The sequence below is a fragment of the Zosterops lateralis genome (assembly GCF_965231275.1).
Source record: "Zosterops lateralis genome assembly, chromosome: 2".
In the NCBI taxonomy this organism is placed as follows: Eukaryota; Metazoa; Chordata; class Aves; order Passeriformes; family Zosteropidae; genus Zosterops; species Zosterops lateralis.
In genome coordinates, this window is record NC_139763.1 from 62,705,530 (window position 1) to 62,729,454 (window position 23,925).

General features: G+C 41.8%; 1 protein-coding gene across 1 annotated transcript; it reads right to left on the reverse strand.

Moving 5' to 3' along the window:
- Positions 1 to 768: 768 nt before the first annotated feature.
- Positions 769 to 23,630, reverse strand: RUBCNL (rubicon like autophagy enhancer). The gene is made up of 16 exons (XM_083884987.1): positions 23,579 to 23,630; positions 22,904 to 23,013; positions 20,596 to 20,704; positions 17,887 to 18,546; positions 13,380 to 13,465; positions 10,084 to 10,294; positions 9,102 to 9,206; positions 6,953 to 6,995; positions 6,465 to 6,597; positions 5,913 to 6,058; positions 5,109 to 5,173; positions 3,763 to 4,001; positions 3,103 to 3,164; positions 1,709 to 1,862; positions 1,499 to 1,589; positions 769 to 1,034 (listed from the first exon to the last, which is right to left on the reverse strand). The coding sequence occupies exons 2-16, from the start codon at positions 22,973 to 22,975 to the stop codon at positions 922 to 924; spliced, it is 2,289 nt and encodes a 762-aa protein (XP_083741113.1). The 5' UTR covers positions 22,976 to 23,013; positions 23,579 to 23,630; the 3' UTR covers positions 769 to 921.
- Between the last annotated feature and the right edge of the window lie 295 nt (positions 23,631 to 23,925).

Below are 23,925 nucleotides of genomic sequence, written 5' to 3' on the forward strand. Positions count from 1 at the left end.
CTGACAGCAACCCCAATTCCCCATCTGCCTTGCACCATATAGGGCAGGCTATAAGGTAGAAAATTTGGGAATGAAGATGCAAAGTTCAGCCTGGGAAATAGGTAGGTGAGGTAAGGGAAAATTATTGGTTTTGCTTTTCAACACCCTATTCAATTTCTGATTTGTAATACTTTTAATTTTCTCCAATTCAGGGTGTTATTTACCCCTGACAGTAGCTAGCAAGTGATTTCTCTGTGTGCATCTCAACCTGTGAGCTCTTCCATCTTATTTTCTCCCTCTGTCCTCTTGAGGAATGGGGTGAGAGAACAGCTGGGTGAAGTGTGAAGAGCACCTGGCAACAGGCCAAGTTAACTCAGCACAGGCTGTTGCATAGATGTGTGTAAAAGAAACTTAAAATTCACTGGTTCACAATAAGCATTTGCCACAAAAATTTCAGACTAGCATCTGCCTAAAACTTGCAGACAAGTCTTTGGTATTTATTGTAGAGCTTTTCAGAGAACGATTTTGTACTTCATCACTTTTTCCCCCATTTCCGAAATCAAACACAGGCAGAGACTTCCAACGCTCATTTACTATCTACACATTATCTGCAGAATTACAGAGATGAATCATTTTTACATGAAAAAAATATATTAAAAATCTTACATACAAGGACAAAACACGGCAACAAAAGCCAGCCCAAAAAATTAACATCCAGTCTGCCACCAGTTAAGATGAAACTCCTTTAGGGTGAGTTTTCAGTGACGATAATAAAGTTGACGTATGGGATTTTTTTTTCTATTTTTTTTTATTTTACCCCCCATAAAGGAGACATGCATTAAAAACAGTAATGTCTAAAACAACATTATTTAATGCTTAGTCATGCACCTGAAGAGTTGGCTCCAAGCATCATCTAAAGTCAGCAGTCAGAGGAACCCAGTTTCACTGAGGCACCAGTGATGGAGTTTCTGAAAGAGTCCTCCGAGCTGAGATCCGCTGACATTTGGGGCAGCCTCCAGACTTGAAGCATGCTTTGTGAAAGCATGTTTTGCATTCTGTTTATACATACAGAGTAGCATTCAGAGAAAAAGGAAAAAAAAAAAATGAGTCAATAGCCGTGTTCCTTGAATGATGTTCTATCACATACATTTCAGCACAAAAGTAAACAGAAGCAGTGCAAGGCCGGGACAACCACCACTGTAACAATTTACACTGAATGCTGGCAAGATCTGATAAAATAGCTCTCTCATGCTAGACCCAAAAAATAGCCTCCCCCTGCAAGCATAACCATGGTCAGGCAAATCCCTGATTTTGCTCTCTGAGTTCACTGATATGAAACAGCTGCCACAGGCTGGTTTTCAAAGATACATGCTGTCTATGGTTTCCAAATGCACATGTAGGTTTTCAAATATGCATGCTTTCAGTGAAGCTAGTTGTCAGTGTTTAAAGTAAGTCTAAATGGTTTTATACACCAAAATTCCCTCAAAGAAGAAAGAAAAATATTCAGTCTGGAACATACCTGGGCACCTTTTACATCTGGCAGTCTGATATGGAAAGAGCAGGTCTGCACTCTGACAGAATTCACAGATAAACCCCTTCGCTTGACAGAGCTACAACAACAACAAAAGGGTTGAATTTAAATCTAAAAGAAATTATGTGGGAATGGCAGTAGAGATATTTCCTTACAGTAGCAGCTGCAAGGACACTAAAAGCCCTGTTTTTTCCTTACCTCACAGCCATCTACATGAGAGGTGGAGCTCTTCAGAATATCTTTAAGAAGGGGCAGTAACTGCCCTCGTTTGATCTTCACCAGATCATCCAGTGAGAAGAGATGCAGCTCCTCTGTCAGATGGCTGGGGACCTGTTCAAATTCTTTCAGTACGCTACAAAGAGAAATAAAACCCAGTCAAAGCTACAAAAAGTTGTTTTTCAAGTGTATTTCCAGAATAAGCCTCTTTCATGTCCCTAGTCACACAGGGATTACACAAGGCAAGTTCCTGCTATCTACCTCCCCTCCCAATTTGAGATCACTTTAATAAAAATTGGAAGGTTTGGGATTTAGAATAAACTATCTGCTTTAAACATGCATTCCTCAGGCTTTGGAGCTGCCATACACAGTTACAGCAGCAATCCTTAAATAATGTGTAAGGAGTTCTCTCCTACCTCAGGAACAGTAGGTAAAATCCCATGCAGCATATAATAAGCCTGGCTTATTTATTTCCTTTGCAAAGAGGACTTTGAGGGGTTTTATCCTGCACAGGTCACTACTAGGTGAAACTACACTTGTGCTGAGCAGGTGAACACTGGAAATAGAGCTATTGCTTTTAAAATATCACTGATGCAGACAGAAGGTACAGTGATGACTCTTATACTTATTTCAGTAATGGAATCACAGGGAGTTGAACACAAGACAGACAAAACCACATTTCTGTCTGATTTTGGTGAACAAAATGGAGCATAAAGAAGTCTATGTCAAAGGAAATAGAAACCACTTTTAAATCTTATTTTGCTTATACCTGATCTTAAAAAATCAGCAATTCTGCAGTGATGGTCTTACTATTCACATATCTATGTATTAGTTATGCCCACAGTTTGGGAAGGCAAACACCAAAAATTTTTCCTTTTCTAGCAACAAGCAAGGTCATGTTTTGGTCTTTATCACTTTTACTTACTACTACTTTCATTTGAATATTTTTATAAAATAAACTGAATTGAGCATTATGACAGATTTCTGGAAGAAATCTTTAAACACTCAAGGAACATACTGGTTAATTAAAAAAACCCAACATATTTTTAAAGACAAATATTCTCAGAGAGATAAGTATCTTTGACCTTTTAAGAATGAGTGAGAACCTAAGAGAAACAGAATGGGAAAAAACACACATCTAACTAAAATAATTCAACATTTAAAACCAAACTATATTACAAGAAACAGCTACCACATAAAACTTGTCCTTCACTCAACATGTGCAGTGCAAGAAGGTAGTTTTGTAATTAGAGTTCTATAATGATAATATCGACTTATTTAAAACTGCGCCCAAATGTCTCTAGAGAAGGTGGCTCTAAAAAGCCCATCATGCACATTTTACTAAACTATTTTTCATGCATAATCACAGTCCATACCTTTCAGCAAGCCTGCACGTTTTCAAAAGCTTTTTTAAATGAAAAAGCTGTTCTTGCACCTCCTAAAAGGAGAAAAATAAAATCATTTTTAAATCAAAAGCATTTGCTTTTATATATTCCTAAGTGAGGAGCACCACTATTTGAGTCAGCAACCCTTGCACGTACACCAAACCACACCTAAAAAAAGGAACTTTACACTTAGCCCAGTATTAAACAAATGGATATTCTAATGCACAAAAGCCTAAGGCAGGCAAAGGCTGTGTTTATTCCATGACAAGTGAAGCAAGTCCTAATGCCAAAAATACAGGTCTAAGGAGTCATTCAAAAATTACAGAACTTTTCAACAGCCAAAAGCCAGGAAGATGTAAATATTTACTGCAGGAGTCCAACTCCCTTCTATGCACTAAAACTGGAAACCACTAAGGAAACACCTCCCAAAGACAACAGGGCTAAGGAGACCTCTGGTATAGGTTAGAAATGCCTCTCTTTGCTCCCTTCAGACTAAGGGAAAAGAAGGCAAGTCCCAGAAGTGGTGATGGGCTAAGTCAATAAAAACCAACCCTCCTCCCTACCACATACATACACAGGATATCCTGCCCTAAGGACTTCTTCCTGAAAGTCTCAGACCCAGAAATTCCTAATAAAAAAAGCAACACTTACTCTGACCCTGTCCATTTCTTTACTTTTCGTGTAGAGGGTTTTGTTAATACACAACACATTGAAAATGGGGTGCTGCCATATGCTGTCCAGTAGGTGTTTGGAGAAGTTACACACGTAGTACTTTTTGAAATCCCACTTTGAAAGTATTCGGGCAGGAATAGAAGACTGGGCATAGCTGTGGCAGCAGTCACAGAAGTATTTCCCCAGGTAGTCACAATAGCGGAGTCTCCTGATATATTCTGCAGGCAAACAGAAAGGAAATTCTGAATATTTTAAAAACTTATGGGACATAGCTCTTGTTTGTATGCCTAGTCTGTCTAAATAACCCAGATCTAGTGGAATGAAGGGAAAGGGATTTTTTTTTGTTTGTTTTTCTTTTAAGTAGGGGGTCTTATTATTGTGGTGGACACATGTACAAGGTTTGTAGTTGGCATTAGAACAGAAAGCTTTCCTCATTTCCATGTATTTGTTCAACTGATTATAATTATCAATGTAAGATCTTAGAAAAACCCCGCTGCTTTAACCACAAAAGAAACACTAAGTAAAATACACAACAAAAATACTTCCACCAATTTTGGAGTCATGTTTGTACAATACTTTTTCACATCAAGAGGTTTGTGGGGTTTTTCTCTGCTATTACAGCATCTCCAATTTGCTCAACTTAACATGTGACCATAGATTGTTGATATTTTACAGGACACCACAAATGCTGCTCTTGTGAGCTGACCCAGAACGAGACTTAAGCGCCGCTTGAAAGATTTCATAAGTAAGGTCTGTGTGTCAGTTCTGTAAATCATTGTGCTTTCAAGCAGTTCTCACGAAGTATCAGGAATTAAAAGCAAGAAAGGTTTTGTAATCAAGATCTAAAGAAACAAGAAGTTTTAAAAAGATGCCCCAAAAGAACAAAACAATAGATTCTATAAGCTTGCATACAGTCTCTACAAAGGAATTTTGGGAATGTCTAAATTGGCATAGGGAAAGAATTATTAAAAGAAACAACTAGACTGTGCAAAACCAGTACTTTCCAGCCTGGAAGTTTGATTTTCTTTGTATTCTTTTTTTTTTCTGTTTTGTGGTTGACTGTTATGAATTTTTATTGTGTATGAGAAGGACATCTATCAAGTATTGTATTCTGTATTCTATGAAAAATTCCAGACACCGGAAAGATCCCACTATCTGTTTTACTATTGCAGGCATATCCGACAATGAGATTGTCCTTCTAACTCAGATAATTTAAAAACTGTGATATATCTCTGTTGGTGAGGATTATAGTCTGATTACAGTACTGATTGCAGTAAAAGTACTGCACCTATTAGGAGTTTTTGGCCGGTTTTGTTAATACTTACTGCTTTCTATTGGGGTTCCACAACCAACACATGTAAAGTTTTGAGCAGCCACCACTGCATCTCTCCTGCACACAGAGGCAAACAGTTAGACCATTCAGCATCCAAAAGACAGTTTAAATTAACATTCTTTCAAAGTGCAAAAGAGCTACACTGGCACCAGAGAGAATGTCCACCTCAGGAGCTGACTCCTCCACATGAAGAAGGGAGATTCTGTAATGCTTGTTGAAAGAAGTAAATTATTTTCTATTTCTTAAGGTGGCATCAGTATCATAGGGTTTGGAGAGAGGAAATACACATTTGCAACTGAAAAAGCAACTGTACCTGCAACAACACAGGGAACAGCCAGTTTGCTTACTGTCTGCACTTAACAGCATTTGACACATGGTGAAACAGCCATTTCCTTACACATGACCTGGTGCCTCCCTCAACTTTCTGAAAACCAGCTATACATAAAATATTAACAGGACAGTGGGGAAAGACAAGAGTATTCTCCAGGTAGTGTCACAAAATGAAATTTTCAGGAGCTAAGTACACTGCCACCATAACACCAAAGAGTATGTGTATTATTGCATGGAAAATTGCACATGCTGTGTTCATCACGACATGCCAAGAGAGGGAAAAAGGTGCCATCTGTTTTCTAGTGAGGCTGGTGACAGACACTGCAGAAGGCTGTGCCATGCACCAGCTCTAGACCTGTTCACAGATCACCTGCACATACACTAGATCTGTTAATCACCCAAGCTCCTTCCATCAGCGTTCCCCATGCTTTACTAAATGACAATGTCCAGATCCCTCAAAACTTACTTGACTGAAGGATGAATATTAAATATAATCTGTGATCTTGGTGGGGACCAGCCAGAAGATCCTCTCAACTTGGATATGATCTTTATTTCTTCAGCCAGATTCAAACTGGACTCAAGCTCTCTTGGAACCTCTTCTTTCAGCACAGACTATTGGGAAAGACAAGCTCATGAAGATAACCAGCTCATCAACTGGACACATGTTAAATGCTATGGGAGATGTTTATCTCCCTTTATACTCTGGTATTTTATAGTTCAGGTTTCACCTGCCTGCAGTCCCCCATTGAATTCTCATATCAATCCCAAAAGAGAGCACAATCTGACTGTTCACAACTACATGTTTTAAATGTGCTGGAAAATGCTGGAGAGAGAAGACATTTTCTAAAAATTTGTATAAAGTGAACTAATAAACTGAAAACACTAATCTGTATTTGTTTTCTTTTTCTTTTTTTTTTTATGTAGCTTCCTCCTCTCCCTAGCAGTGAAGCAGCTGCAGTGAGACCATGACTATTTGGGGAACTGAATAAAGAGCTTGTTGTTTTCAGATCAGACTCACTCTCTGCTTAGATGAGCTCAGGCAACCAGACAGCTGAACTGCAGAGTCTGTCTGCAACCAGTATTTTCTGAAAGCTCTGCACAACTCCTGGGCTGTTGCTTCAGCAGAGTTGCTGCCTGGTTCAAAAGATGATCTGAAAGGTAAGGAATACTGTCAGTGAGAAATAGCAGCATGTCATCAGCATCTCCACTGCCTTTTCTGCACCCCTGAAAAGTTTTCTCCCATCCCTGCCCTCTGTCTTTGATACACCCAGGCCCTTGAAGAGCTAGAGACACCACCCTCCAGCAAGACTAGGGAACCAGAGAAACCCTGCTAAGCTGAGCACCAGAGATATTTGCTGGAAGGAATACAAGCAGCATTCCTTCCCCTTCCTTGAGAGGGCCCAATTTACCACTCCCACAACTTTCCCTGCCCCAGCCAGAAGAACTACCAGAAAGCTGCTCCAGCAGAAAAGGAGGAGCCACAGGGCTATTATAGTAGATACACACCTTTTATCAGGGGCAACAGACAGATTTTCAAGGTCTTCAAGTTCTGCAGTAAAGGAGAAAATTTTATCAAGCCATTGAAGAAACAAAGCATCTGTTACTCAGCACTATTTTAAAAATACTTTCTGTGTTACCACAGTGTCAGTTTCAAATATATTCATCTTTCCAACACCTTTCTTTTCCCACATCTTTCTTTTCCCTGGATGTGGGAAATAACCTCAGCCCTAGTTGTAAAACAGGCATAAGAAATCTTATCTCCTCTGCATATCTCTGACGTGGTGAAGAATATTCCCTAATACCTTTGCATCCTATCATCACCATCACCCTGCCTTCAAGAACTGAAATGGTAAGGAGAGACAAAGAGCCTGGTGGTCAAAGTCCAGCCAGAAGTCACTCAACATAAATAATAATGTACAGAGCCAAGAGAGGCCACACATTAGTTTTTCTGGACGCTGAGGGATGTTTGGAGACACCAATCACAAACATACCAGCTAATGTCATAAACATGCTAGTAACAGGTGAGATGAATGCAATTAAAGGACACGCTTCATTATGTTTACATAGACACAATATGCTTATGCCAACAAGGTGTTCCCATTGGTAGCATTAGTTTTGACCCATGCTTATTGTTCTCAAGACAAATGTTTCTTCATTTATACATCTCAAAGTAACTCTTGGTATTAGGAACACAGTCTTTTGGGAGCTTGTTCTTCATTTGTAGATCAGGGAAAGATGAGAGGAAAAAATAAAGCTCTAAAACCAATGAGAACAATAAAAATCTATTCGTTATCAGGAAAAGATAAAACAAAGGTTAAAAGTTACACAGGCCACTTTTAAGGGTTTCTACTTCTGTATGTGTAAAAACCAGAAGCACACTAAACAAAACTCAGGATGTCCTAAAGAGAAGCAAAGCATATATGACTGTAAGGGAACAGAGACATTCTGCTCTAGTCCTGAAGCAGAGGGAGAGACTGCCTAAAACCGAGTCAAACTGTTTCATTAGGAAATTATCACGTCCTAAATTATCTCAACCAACGCTGCTATAGCTGACAGGTTGTGCCAGTTTCACACTTCCTTCATGCACATTCCTTTGGTTTAATCCTTAGGCATAATTTCAGTCCCTCTGTTGGGCTTGCATGGCAAGATTTTGGCAGCAGGAGGGGCTATGGCAGTGGCTTCTGTGAGAATCTGCCAGAAGCTTCTCCCATGTATGAGAGAGCCAATGCCAGACAGGTCCAGGATGGACACACCACAGGCCAGGGCTGAGCCCACAGCCATGGTGGTAGCACCTGTGGGATAATGGAGTCAAAATGGGAGGAAAAAACCCCTGCACAGTTACGGCTGAAGAGAGTGTGAGAACATGTATGAGGAACAAGCCTGCAGACACCAAGGTCAGTGGAGAAGGAGGGGCAGGAGGTGCTCCAGGAGCCAGAGCTGAGATCCCCCTGCAGCTCCTCACGCAGCCCCTGGTGAGGCAGCTGTGCCCCTGCAGCCCACAGGGATTAATGGGGGAGCAGAGATCCCCCTCCAGCCCTGTGGAAGAGCCCAGGCTGGGGCAGAAAGATGCCTGAAGGAGGCTGTGACCTAGAGGGAAGAAGCCCATGCTGCAGCAAGCTCCTAACAGAATGTGTGGAAAGCCCCAGTAGGTAGAGAAATAGGAAGTGAAGTTTAGCCCAAGGAAGAAGGGAGAGTTGGCGGGGGAGGTGCTTTAAAATTTGATTCAATTTCTCATTACCCAACTCTGATTTGATTGGCAATAAATTGATTTCCCCACGTTGACTCTTTTTTTCTGTGACAGTTTTTGGTGAGTGATGTCTCCCTGTCCTTATCCAACCCACAAGTCTTTTATGTTTTCTCTCCAGTGGAGAAAGGAAGTGACAGAGTGGTTCGGTGGTTACTTGGTGTCCAGCCAGGGTCAACTCACCACACTCTCAAACCAGCAAAGATGTTCTTTCCTAGGAAGGAAATCCTGCAGCAGTCTGGTGTTTCTGCCTGTGTTGTAATAAGGAGCTACACATACATAATTCTTTCCATTTTCACATGTTATTTCTCCTACAATAACATCTACTAAAATCAAGAGAAATCCTAAAAAATGGAACAGATTCAACCGAACAATATATCTGTTTCTTCAGGTACAATTTTAAAGTCTTACCAATAATTACATATTCATCCTCTGAGTCACTGTGGCAACGAAATCTGGTAACCTCATGATGTGATGGTAGATGCACTGGTGAGCTGACAGGCAGCAAGGCACAGCCTGTCCGAGACAAGGACAAGATCAGTTAAACTTTTCCAGCATTTATAAGTAGCTGCAATTATGTTTACATGTTTCATCACTTGCCAAAACTTTAGCACACAAACTGCATTTATAGAGCAACTTTAATTGTTTTTATACACAGAGCAGGCCAGTTCTTGGGAGTTTGTCATACAGTATGTCCCTTAGTTTCTTAGGCAGAATTTTGTAGTGATAAACCTAAATTTTTTATATTGCCAGTGGTCTCTCCCCTTCTCATGTCCAGGAACACCATTCATTTTTCCACAGAAGTTATGTTATTTAGAGTTTAGATTTACAATTCATCACTAAGATCTGTACTACTCAAGAGACTAAAATCTACTCAACATGGATGTGCTGACTCAAGCATAATAATGCCAGGAGTATTTATCATATTGCCTTAAACTATGTGTGAATGAATACTCTGGGGAGTCTCACTCAAACCAATTGCATCTGCATACTGCAGAAGCAAACACAGAAGGAAATAGCCAAGCTGCAAATACTACCAAAATATATATATATATTAAGCAGAGAGGGGAAAAACAGCCAGCATTCTCTACAGGCATGCTCTGTAGAGAATCATGCTTGGCTTGTGGCATTTAAACACTACATTTTCATTTTAATGTAAAAAATAATTATAATTAATAAAACATAGGTGTGAACATCCAAAAGGAAGTATGTGACCCACAGGAAAAACACCTGTGGCATAACGATCCTCAATGGACCCAACTCGCCAGAGACTCAAAGAAGGTAACAGAGCATTTGGTTCCAAGCAATGCCCCAATTTGTTTAGTATTTTCTTGCACAGAAACAAACAGCAAAGGCTTTCAAACAAGGTTACATTCTAGATTAAGTAACTTGCCTTCATAACCACTGTCTGAAGAGGTAACAGAAGAATCAGATTTCTTCACTCCAGGGTAAGAAGATAACTCTGAGTCAGTGTGATAGCTGCCATCTGATCCACTTGTTTCCTCCATACCCCAGGATTCTGCTTGTTGTTGGCTTAGGATATTACATTTCATTTTTTCTAGTGATGCTATAATCATATCGGCCACAAAAAAGTGTGCATTTTCCTGGACACAAGATTGGAACACTCATTAGCATATCTAATATTTAGTTAAGACAGAGTGAAATGCATTATTTTTCCCCCCATACTTTTTCAAGTCTGCAAATAAAAATGTAAATCTGTTTTTTTAAACTCAATAAAACCACCCCAAGGGCCATTCAGGAACAATATGCAAAAGGCAACTGCCCAGATAATTGTCACACCCTTGATTATAACATACAATCTACTTTTATCTTACCCAAGTATTAGATAAAAATGACTAACTGATGTATATGCATGCATTTCAGAGATGCAGTCTTGTAGTTACACTGCATTATTAGGATGCAAGCATGCATCCAAGTAACCTATTTAGCATGATTTAATTTCAAGTCAATGTGTACAAGCAGTTTTGCACACATGCTGGCTGGAGAGGGCCAGAAGTGGCAAGTTTTGAATGGAGTGCAGAGCTTCAGGTGGTGGGAAGCACAGGAGCTAGTAAAATGTTTTCATGTGTTAAGAGTGAAGTGAAGTAGGGAGTATGCAGTGAGATAGCTTACACGGCCAACTCAACGTTACACAGAAATTCTGTGATAAGAGTAAGTGGGAACCTGGCTCCCCTGGGCTTCCCACTGCCTTAAATAAAAGGTAGCAGTTCCAAAGCTTCACTGTAGCATTTCCAAATCAGACAACAACACCTCCTTGTGACATCCCTTGTTATCTCACCTGCTCTGGTCACCCATTCTCTAGGAAAAGGGACCACTGAGACAAACACAAACCTGGGGCTCCTTTCCTAATATCACTGCTGTATCCCTTGCTTTCTGAGGTCTAACAGAGCATCCCACCAGCCCCACCCCCAAGCTACTGCTGATGGCCTGGGCACAGGTCCCACATTAACCTCAGCTAAAAAGCAGGCACATCGTGGAGAGATAGTTGTACTCAGGCACCTGGGTGGAAACCCAGAGATACCCAGGATACTTTCTCCCCTCAACTGCCAAGTGCAAACCTAAACTTACATCTAAAAAGTTATGGCAGTATCCAAGGCTAGAGATTCTTGAGTGCAGGATAATTAAAGCTGTATAAAAGTGGCTTATGTTCAGAAAATTGTACTCGACATCAGTATTCATGACATCCCCTCAACTTGTACAGGAACCATGAAGAAAGACATCAGTGTTTAGGAATAGCTAAATATTAAGGAGCACAACAGACATCACAGCTTTCTCACTGCTCATAGACAAATACATGTAGACAAGATTAATCTCAGCATTAGAGAGCACCCAAGTCCCTGTGGGTGTTTGGAGAAACTTATCTTTTTCCCAACACTAATTAACATTACTTGCTTGATGCACAGTTTCCCCAGAGACAACTTTCAGTGAACTTTAGGAGTCCAGGATTTTACTATCTTTCCATTAGCAAAGAAATACTTTAAAAGTCTTTTTTCCTTTTGGGAGATATCTCCTACTTTAAAGATACAAAAAGTTTCAAGTTAATGGCAGAGCACAGCCTATCAGCATGCCCTGCTGATAAAAGCAATTATGAGTGTATCTGAGAGAGCTACATTGCAAAAACATGAAACAGAACACACAGACTCCTGTACTCAGCATGACTATCAGCTTTCAGCTCTGCCTACTGATAGCTTTCAGCTCCCTCATGCTACAAAGCAGTCTCAACTCAGCCGTGACACACCAACCTTCTCATTTCCGTCCTCTCCCACTAACATCAGTGGAAAGCCCCTTTAAGATTATCTGACCCATTTCCTTCCTGGCACACAACTACAACTTCAGGACCTGCTGATACCACATGTACCTTAACTTTCAGTCCTCAAGTTCAAAGAGATTCTTTCACACACTAAAAACATTTGAAGTTTTGTGGATTTTTGTGTGGTTGGGTTTTTTGTTCTTTGGGGATTTTTTTAAGGCAGCCTTGCTCACAGTGGACTGAGGTCTTGCTATCTTTTAACTTATAATCACATCAGCTCCCAATCTCTGCACAATAGCAGTAGCTGATAAAGATCTTGCCTCACTCAAAGCTCAGATTGTGGTTTCTAATCCAGATAACTGCTCACGGGTCTCCTGGTGTCTGAAAACAAATTACTTTAGTTTTAGATCACACATTACGGATGGAGAAACACTGACTCCTTTCTGAAACACCTTTCATAAAAAGCAACATGAAAAGCTAGTTCAAGTCCATTGAGTTTTCGTGTGTGATTTACTGAGTGGGTTTTGTTGTTTGAAATGCACCTTATGGATGTTGAGAGCTTCAACCAAAGGCAAAACTCGCTACTCCAGTAAAACCAGTGTTGTGCACAAAGATGATGATCACCTCTTGGGCCTAGGACATGGGACCACATGTACACAGTCCAGCAAAAAAAAATCTCCTTTATTAGGCACATTTTTAAAGCTCTTTTAAATTAAATCCTACTCATTGCAATCCATTAGCCCCCCTTTTTCCACTGTTGGAAAAGATTAACATTTAGCACACAAAGTTATGTGAGACAGCTTTAGCTCATCTTTAGCTCTGTTTACAGGCTTGAGTGGACTGCCCACCTAGCAACACACACCTAAGATTGTTTGGGGCCCTTATTAGAAACCATGAGAAACTGCTTGAGTTACTGCAGAGTTATTGTGCTTGTTGTTCATACTGTAATTCTCTGACAGTAAAGCTCACCTGCTCATCATAAGCACACACAAAAAAACCTCAATCTTTTTACAGTAAAAGCATGAGGTAAATCTCATACATATGCATGCAGCTGCAACAATTTCTATGTAACATATTGCAATTTAACTTTAAAGTTACCAATGTTAAAGTTTGCTTTCAAGGAATGTGTGGGGAAATGATGGAATAAAAAGCAGAAGCATACATTGCTCCTGTATACATTTCGATTATTTAAAAATAATTCAGCTATTTAATTAATGGGCCAAGAGAAGAAGACAAACTATGAAATACACATTTTATGTTGGTAGGTTCACCCACAGAGGGCAAGAAGAGGCAAAAGAGAGTATTTGTAAATATTAGTACATCAGGAAGTTCTTCTGTTGAGAAACACCTCTCGTCATTCAGTTTTGCAAAAATAAAACATAAAAAATATTATGATGATAGTATTACGTTGTCCTCACCTTTTCCACATCCTCTGGAAGCATGCAGATGTCCTGCAGTGAACGATTCAAGGGTATAGCACTGATATTCAAAGGAGAAGTAGAGCCTGAGGGTATAACAAGAACTTTTATTAGTTACTTCTTTCTCTGCAGCTCCCATGATGTGTGCAGGGACTTCCAGAAAGCAAAGCAAATTTTCCCCCCCTCCCAAAACTGAACACCACTGCGGCTGGAGGCTGTGATAGAAGCTAAGGAGGAGAAAAACGTGAGAAACACACTGGCATTTCAACTACTCTGGCAACCTGAAGCATGAACATCAACTACCAGAGAGAGATATTTTAAATATTGTGCTGTGACAGCAGCCCTGCACTCCCACACCAGTTCTCTCCAAGCTACAACCTGAGCTGCTGGGGACAACCACAAACAGAACCTGAGGCTGGACTTGCAGCGATGCTTTGCAGTTGACGACACAGGCAGCTGACACTGCACTCTGCTCATTCACAGTTGCTGGAAGAAACACAAATCTCACTGCTGTCTGGGCATGCAGAGAGATGCACTAGCCTTAAAAGACTCCCCGCATCACTGCTGGCATTGTGTTTGGAAATATTAGGTTTGGAAAACATTTTGCCGTTACGTTTCCATACCCCGAGGAAATCTCCCTCCTGCTTCCAAATGCAACCCATACTGAATGGTAGTATGTCCAACTGTGGCATTAGCCACAGCATTCCTTGCTTCTCAGAACAGCAGTTTCATTCTCCTGGTAGTCACTGATGAGTATGATGAGTCTGTGAAATTTTTTTTTTTTTTTTCCCCCAATAAGAACTTTTCACTGTACAGTAGAGCATACATCAGGTTTTTACTGGCGTTTACAACCTCTTATTGGACCTTGAACTCAGAGTTTCTGTTTCACTCTCATGCTCACAGGATAAAGAGACCATATGTGGTGGAGAAGGGCCACCACGCAGACACCGTTTAAAGGCTTTGCAAATAGCACAGTTTAATCAATGGCTTTTTATTTTTTTAAAAAATGTCTTTCCTAAATTTGTTTAAAAGTCACAGGCTAAAGAGCTCCCACAAGATATGATCATAATTTATGTAAAACTTTTCTCCAAATAAGAGACACTGACTCTCAGGCCTAGTTTGGATTATTTATATTGCCATGCTTACAGAAACCACGTTACACTGCCCTGAGCATCGATGACATCAGGCTGTAAAGTCAATACTGGGCTCAAGCACAGTGACACAGATGGAGAGTTTTTGTACAGAATTATTAATACCTCCATTGTGTATACCATGAAGGAAAAATAGGAAGGCTGACAATATGACTTTTCAAAACACATTTAATGGCCTAATTAAGTTATTTTCATACCTACCTGATGATTCATCTTACTAGGTAAGCTCTATAGCTTGATAATAGACTACATTCTTGCCAGTAAAGATAACAAATATTATTCTCTAAACTAAAAATAAGCAGCAATAAGGAAAAGGGAAAATTATTTCTTCCTCTTTAAAGCATAAGATGCAATTAATCTTATATATAATTTTGAAATCTAATGGGAGCTCTCTCCTTTGCTTACTTCTTGCATCCCACTTGCACCTTTAAGTAAAAAGGATGTTAAAAAAGCACAGAGAAGGAGCCTGGAACATCCAGCAATGGGATGCAACTGTGGCTCTGATGCAGAAAAGTTATCTGGTTGCCTTTCTGCTCCTGAACACTGTTGCCTGGAGGCTTCTGGGGCTGGGAAAAAAGCCTTAAGAGCCAGAGAAGGAAGTGACTCTTGATGTACATAGAGGTTAAAAGCAAGAACAAGCCCGTGAACTCAGTGACACACCAGCCACAACAAAGTCCCTAGAAAACACTAAACTCAGTCCCAAACTCTTCATTAACAGTGACAGAGCCTTTTCAAAATGTTGAATAAGGGCCATTCTCTGGTGGCCTCAAACATATGAACAAGGCGTAGTAGGAGTTTCAGGGGACCCTGAAAAATCCCACTAAACAGAAATTAAATTCCACTGAAAAAAAAAAAAAAGCTCTGATTTAAGTGATATTACATAGTTTTCTTGGATACTGTGCATCCCTCAGCAATTCTCCTGTGAGAAACCACCATCTCTGAGATAGCAACAGAAAGAATAGCAAGTCAGGAAATCCTATTGTGTAATTCCTGCCCTCAATTTAGGCATTATATTATTTCTTTTTCATTTTCTATTCATTTTTCATATCCTCATAGTACTGGACAGGGAGAAGAGAATCAGACCTCATTACCCAAGCTACCCAGTATTGTGTTAATGATTAAAAGCAACAAGTAATGAAGAAATGCATAACTTTGTACAGAAAAGGCCTAAGGCAGACAGAACATACCACACTGCAAAGTATCTAAAAGGATCCTGCCTCCTGTAAGGAGTACTTTTTTAGTAAAATCAAGGATGCTCTCCTTCAGTCACCTGGCTGCCACATTCCTTGCTCCCTTTGTTTTCTGGAGAGCCAGCAGCACTGCCACCCCAACACAAGCTGGTGACACACGGGGCTGGTGCCAGAAGGTCGAGTCACGCGCGATGTATTTGTTCTTGCGCACGTGCCTCGCGGTCCCCGCTGACCCCAAGAGCCTGGGCTGTGTTTTCCAGACCCAGCTCCCCAAACACGTGTGACTGCCCTCAGCCAGCCCCAACCACTGGGTGCGGTTTCCTTCTCCCTGAGGGGCACTTCTTGAAGGCACAGAGCCAATGCAACACCCAGGAAAAGGGAACAGCCATAATTGTAACATACTAACTGATGACAACAGTCTGTCACAGAGGACTAGAGGTGCTACTAAGAGCACACAGTCCTGAAGTGGCACGTGCCTGTTTGAGACCTTGCTGCCAACTTAGACCTTGGAGGAGTTCTGGGTGAATAGCTAGAAAGGATCAGAAACTGGAAGTGGAGGTCAGTGGAGTGTCACCGCTGGAACTACTATTGACCAAAGGGAGAAGAAAAATCCCGAATCGAAACAAACCAACAAAACATAGACTTTGTATTATTCTTTTATAACACAAAGGTAGGATGAACACTCTGTGTTCTTTGTCTTTATTACAGTAGAAAAAACAGACCTCAGATGCAACACTTTTCTGAAGAAATCTATCATCATAGAGGGGGGAGTTGGGTTGGAATGGACCTTAAATATCACCTTGTTCCAAACCCCTTGCCATGGACAGGGACACCTTCCACTATACCAGGTGGCTCAAAGAACACTCACTAGACCAGGTTGGTCAGGACCCCATCCAACCTGGACACTTAAAGGGATGGGGCATCCATAACTTCCCTGAGCAAACTGTGCCAGTGCCTCAGCATTCTCATAGTAAAAGATTTCTTCCTAATATCTGTTATTCTATTTTTTAAGACCCCCTCTAAGTACTGGAGGGCTGCTATGAGGTCTCCCTGGAGCCTTCTCCAAGTTGAACAATCCCAGCTCTGTCTGTCTTCATAGGAGAGGTGCCCCATTTATCTGAACATCTTTGTGGCCCTAAATTAAGTCTTTAGATGCCACTAACACCCTTTATAAACAAAATCAAAATGCTTCATCTCACTGTACCAAAGGCTGCTCCTGTCAATATTAAGTGTTACACAGGAGGGGACTGCTCTGCTTCCTCAGCCAAAGGGCAGGGACTCCAGCCTGAAGCCCAGGAAGGCTGGCATATCTCATGGAGGCACACACAGCCCCAAGGCCAGACCAGCTGCTCCCCAGCCATCTCAGGGACACGTGCTGAACTCTCCCACTGAACAGCTCCTCACCTACACTGCCCAGACCCCCCTGACACTGCAGGGGCAGAAGGCACCCTGCCACCCTCTGCTTGCAGCCCTCAGCTAGTCCTCTTCATAGACAACACACGGGATTTCCATATGGCTGGAAACTGGTGAAAGCCATAAAGAACCTGTTCTACATCAGAAGAGGATTTGTGTCCCCAAGACCTCAGGTGCACTTGGAAAGGGGAAAAGGAAAAACAGTCCTGCTCCAGAACAAGCCAATTTAGTAAACATAAACTGGATGATAATGCCCTGTCTCCAAAACCCCAGAATCCAAGGACTCCCTCTCATCCAGCTGCTGCCAAACACAACATGAACCCACACACCTCAATGAAGCACTACCCAATGCCCAGATCCATGCTAGCTGCTATTGGGAAAAGGGTAACAGTGAAGACAAAATAAAGCTGGTAGAAAGCTCATCCAGGGGACATTCTACATTTCCCACAGCTCAGCAACTTTTACATTTTATAAACAGTTGTATATTATAGAAGCATTTCTGCATCCTGAGAAATGCCGACCACAAAAGCGTGAGCATCTCCCATTTTACCAAGTCCACCCTTCTGGTTCTCCTTGGTTTTTGCTTAAAAACCAAGTTTTTTGCTTTTTGCAAAAACCAAGGTTTTTGCTTTCTCCCCTCTCTCTTATTTTGAATGACAGCATTTGTCTTATTTGCAATCACCATAAATAAGGGCCGCTTCAATTACAGTTCTTTCAAGAGACCTTACAACAAAAATGCAGCTGTAAAGTTACCTGTTGGATTGACTGGCTCTGACTGGGAAGGGCCACTGGGAGAATCGCTGTTGCTGAGAGGTGCAGGCTCCACGGCATAAGGGTATTTCACTAGATCTGCTTTACCAACAGTTGAATCTGAAAGCAACCCTGGGAAAGCCAAGTCTCTTTCAGGGGAGGTATAAGATTCTTTTCCAGAATGCACAACAGCGGATGTGACGGTGCCTCCTGTTAACGTCACCTGGGTAAAGCAGTCACGCTTCAGAGGGGACATGCTTGAAAGACTGATACCATTCAAGGGGGAAGCAGCAGGATCTCCACCAGTATAACGGGGACAAGGGAAAGTATCTGGTGAAGGTTTGGAGGAATCACAGTCTGTGTTGTTCCAACAAGCCCGGGGCCTTGTAAACCGAATGTCTGTTTGTGTACAGGCAGTGCTGTGATGTGCAGAATCACTGTCACTGTCATCATGGCTGTCCCCAGTGCTGCTTTCTTCCCACTGTTCCACATCACTGTCCGGATGGTCAGCTCCCTGCATTGTGCTCTGCTCCAACATCAAAGAGGGCTTCAAACCAGACGCATTTAAAACAGACACGAGAATGTCTTTGATAGCTTCAGCACTGCCTGGGTACGATCCAAAACTTCCAGCATGTCCAATCACTGCTGGTCTTGAAGATTCATCTGCTCAGAAAATAGAAGAAGAGGTTAGGAAACAATACTAAGAAAAGGTTAATACACAAAATTAATAAAATGCATAGTATTTTTTACACAGATGAGAAGACATTGAAAGAGGTGAATTCACTCACCACTTGCTGTTGTGTCTTCCTGCAAGAAAGCTCTTGCTTTCTGCACTCAGGAAGCAATTTTGTCATTGATAAAGGCTAGGTAATAAACCAACAGTAAAGTATTCTGCTGCTATCCAAACACAATTAGCTAAGACTTTAATGGTGACTGATTGTCAGTATGCTCAAAAACATTGATGTTCTACAAAACAGGGTAACAAAACTATTACTGATAGAGGTACTAATCCTATTGCCAATAGAAGAGAAAATTACATTATAGTGAGTCACATGGAAGATCAACAGAGCAGAAAGAGTAACAAAAAATACACTCAGTAATACAAGGTCAACATGCTTGTGTGTTTCGGTTCAGCCAGAGTGGAAATGGCTAAAGTAAACTTCAGTCCATTATTCAGAGGGTGGCAACACTTAGCCAAAATCATAACAAATTTAGCTCTGTCACAGCAAGATCACTATAATGCCTTTGAAAGAATGAAGAGCACTGCCAAGGTCCTATGCGCTCTACTGAGAAATTGTAGTTCGACAGAAAATGGAAAAACTGCTTTTACTGGCAGATAGCAACATTAGCAGAACACAGAAGTGTGCACTATAACCAGTAGCTTTTGAAGAATAAACTGAAGTCCTGTACCTTGAACAAAACAAACAACCCAAAAACAAACAAACAAAAAAGCCTCAGAGGAACTGTCATAATCCAAGTAATTGAGAGATTAGACACAAAGTCTATGCTCAAGAAGAAACCATCGACCTCAACAATACAATGAAGTCACCAACTATCTCCTTTGGGGAAGATAAGTAGGTTGTAAAATTCTAAGAATAGATACAATCAAGAAGAATCACTTCCAGGACAAAGAACTCCTAGTTAGGACCACAAGGATTGTTAAACACTGCTGGAGAAAAAAGCAATAAGTCTTGCAGTCTCTAGACTTTGACCAGAGGTTGCTCTCCTTGGACATATCTCATAGGAAAACAGTAAACTTCTCTATGAGTCTCTCACCTGGAAGCCAGCATGTATGCAAAAACAACATAAGAAAGTTTACTAATGAAGGGATCAAAACCAAAACAAAAAACTCCCATGTATTTTGGAACAGCAAGTCCATATAAAGACCAGTACTCATCAAGAAAAGGCTGAAAAAAGGCAAGAACATCACATATAACAAACTACAAGAGCTGCTAGCAAAGCTATCCTAGTAAAGCCAGGCCAAAATCATCCAGAATATGTCAGTAATAGGGATCAGTCACCTGTCACTTACCAGGACAAAGCTCTTGCAGAAATAGCAGCAAAACTGCACATTGGCTGCACTTGCAAACATCTTGCCAACGCAGCCAGCCATGGCAATATAAGGACAGGAACGGGAAAATTAAAACTAGCTGATTTTTAAACAAATACATTTCCAACTTTTCAGGGAAAGAAGGATATTTTGGTAACTACTGACATTTCAATTTCACAGGAGGACCTCAATTTGGGCTGCGAACATCACCTTCTCTGTGCAAAACATTTAGTGTTATAATCAAAAAACTGTAAAATTTTATGGGCTGAAAGGGGCCTGAAAAATCATCTAGTTCCAACCCTCCTGCTGTAGGTGAGGACACCTTCCAGTAGACCACGTTGCTCAGAGTCCCATCCAACGTCACCTTGAACACTTAGAGGGATGGGGCATCCATAGCTTTTCTGGACAACCTGATCCACCCTCACACACAAAGGTCAGCATTAACTAAAACAGCCAAACTACTACTAAAAGGCAAAAAACACCCTACTTGCAAATTGTATAATGTATTTTGATGTTGTACCACCCTCAAAGCCAACAAGCAAGGAACCCTCTTCAAACAAACTAGACTTGTTCAGTACACACAAACACCAACAGCTTTTGCTAGCACTACAAGCACCAGCAAAACTCCCCAGAGGAGGCAATTTGGAACAAACTGGCATTACCTGAGAGAACGGAGATTTGAGGTGTTGGAGCAAGGCAGCTAATCCTCACTGAGGGATTTGAAGAACACGTTGAGTCGGTGAACGCCACTTTTAGGCTTTCGTGATTTAACTACAACAAGAACAGAGAGGCAGACAATTTGGTTATAAGATAACAGCATTCTGCTAATGATACCCTCAGTCTCACAGTCATCCCAGCAGGAAGAATACTTTTCTGAGGCCTGCTGACAGTCACCTAACAACTGCCTACATTTCTGGCTGCCTGAAAGTCTCCCCAGAAGCATGCACTGTCTGGAGAGCACTGGCTCCGCAGCTCTGCACCTCTCATTTCACTCCCAAAGGCAGGTGACCAAAAGAAACTCTCCACAGCAGGACAATTAAACATGTGCATAAGGCAAAAATGAGACAAAATGCTGAATAAGATGCCTGTGTACCTACCAAAATAACAACAATGGTGTGGAAAAGAATTCGAGGAATCACCAATCAGTATCTGGAAGCATGAATCTATTTAGATGTACACAAGTTATAAGATAAATCTGTGACGATCTAAGTCGACAAATATCTGATCAATGTGCTGCTTGATCTCCCCAGCTCTAACAACTGGGATCAGGTGTGGTCACATCACCTAATTTGGTAGAACACAATACATGTGGTTCATATCAGCAACGTGACTAAGCCAGCATAATGCAAGAAGTGACACAGATAGATAATACCTGGCATAGGTAAACTTGACCTGGAATAGGAGCCTGCCAGTATAAGGAGACCTAAATTTTGAATGCATTTGAACTGCCTGAGCAGGTTTATACCAGATCAGCACTTCACTTTTTGCAGTCATGGTGCTTCCAATTCAGTATTTTTACTCTCAAAGCTGAATTTGCCATACTGTTAAACCAGTGTAAGCTGAACCAGGGAAGCAATTTAGTGCAGATACTCAGGAGCTAATTCCAACCAGAGAGTATGATACACTCAGGACAGCAAAGCAACAGGAAACCTCCCTAAGCTCATAAATTCCTTGTGAGGACCTAAGGTTTGTCCCCCCACCTCCCTACTGCCTCAAGTACATCATGGACTGTAGAGCACATCACAGAAATCAGGGAAATTAAAGGGATGCCCTGCTCCCACATGCACATCCTTAAAGGGTGCTTAACCAAGGTGTTGTGCCTTCACCTGGCATCAGTGAGAATGTCTGCAGACTGAAGCACAACCAGGACTCCTCTCACCCTCCCCTGAACTCTGTAGTCCCATACAAAGAGAAGGGAGTTAAAGGTGTGCTGTCCTCGGCCACCCCGGGTTGTTGACCTCTACACTTCCTGCGTGGAAGAGTGAGGTGACTCACAGTACAGCTCTTGTCCAGAAACCCTCCAGACTCACGGAAAGCAGAAGAAATTAAAACCCACAGAGAATTTCCCTTTTAACTGAAGAATAGCCAAGCCAAATATAGTATGTTTAATTTAAAATATTTAGCATTTGATCATGCCAGTGCTTAGAAAAATACTCTTTTCAGTATCTGTTTATTGTTTCCTACCTTTTCTCCTTCTGCACTTCTTTAGAGAAACTGCCATGTAGGCAGGCTTTATACATATTTATATCATATGGTAAATATCAGTGGATAAAGTAGGAATTATTTTTGAATTATTTTATTAAAATTTAAAAAATTATTTTTAATACAATTAAGAAACTCTCAGCAATTAACAGATTCTACCTCTTAGGATGCAAGTATCCCAACTGCTCAGCAAGATAAATACCAGGACTTTATCAGTAAGCACAGCTATTAAAGGTGCTGAGTTTTAAGACTTATCTTTTTTTAAAACAATGCTCCCATCTCTTGGCTCTTATCAACATGGTCTGAGAATTCAGGTACTATTTCCATTTACTTTCAAGATGCTACGATTTCAACTGCATCACAGGGGGGGAAAAAAAAAAGCCACATAACTGTGCGTGATTAATGAGCAGCGATAAGGAAATACAACAACAGAAGCACATGGAAAGCACAACACACTGCCATAAAAAAAAAACAGCAAAAAAAAAAAAAAAAAAAAAAAAAAAAAAAACCAAAAAAAAAACCACAAAAACATCAAAAAAAACCAAAAACACAACAAAACAAAAAACCCACTGACAATCTGACATCTTCCTACTATGAAAAAAGTCTGTCTTTTCCTCCCCCACCTCCAATACTCGACTGTGTTTCCCAAGTTAACTCCACAAGCATTTAAAAATAATTTACTACGTCCACTGACAACTAAAAACCGGTTTTTGAAGCAAGACCCCCCCAGGCTAACAAGCACACTGAGCCAGGTCTCCCTTGCCTCACCATCTCAGAGCAAGGGTGCTTGAAAACTTCTCTTCTGCTGAAGCTGGCGAGCGCTACTGCATGGAGAGACATGATGGAAAACCTTTCATTTTTTTTGTGTTGTTAAATACCTGGAAGCAATAGAGAGAGAATTACAGTCACCACCACGTTATCCGCGCTTCCCCATCTGTTTTGCAGACTCTACAGTTAATATTCTGAACTGTTTTCCGTCCCGACTTGGCACGCTTGTAGAAGCTTTACCGAAAAGCAGAGAAAGCAGAGCTCAGCAGCAATGGGAATGTGCTTTAAAAAAGCGCCTAACTCAGAGACGGGGATTGGGGAGTGGGCTTGGGGAGTGGGGTTTGTTCGCCTGTTTAGCTTTTTAGTAACATAACAGGCTTCCACATGCATAAGAGGGAGATTATTGATCTGCGGTACTTCAGAGTTTGCTGTAAAAGGAGGAAGAGAGGGGACAGAGCGGGCAGCAGCCAAGCCCCCGTGCTCGGGCTCTGCAGCAGGGGCTGCTCCCCCTCCGGGTGCCGGGCAGGGGCGATGGCAAACGCCTGCTCAGGGCAGGGCTCTGCTGCCACCGCGGCTCGGCAAGGGATGGACCCCCCTGAACGGAGACCCCGGCACCTCCCGCCGCCCCAGCCAGGCTCTCCCTGCTCCCCGCCAGGCACCGACCCCCGCTCCCACCTGCAGCCCCGGCTCCGGCTCTCCTGCCCGCCCACCACCGCAGCGATGATACTGATGCCTCCTCCTGCCTGCCCGCCCGCCGGTGACACTGATGATGCTGATGCCGCCTCCTGCCCGCCCCGCGTCCCGCCCTCTCTCTCCCGGCCCGCCTACCCTCCCTCCTTCCCTCCCGAGGCGGAGCCCAAACCAAACGACGCCGGACAAACCCCAAACAACAAAAAAAAGTGCTGGCGAGGTTCTGCGGTTGTGTGGTTTGGAGAAAAGGAGGTTGAGGACCGGCGGCCTCGGTGCTCTTTGCAGCTTCTTGAGGAGGGGAGGAGGAGAGGGAGGGGTTGAGCTCTTCTCGC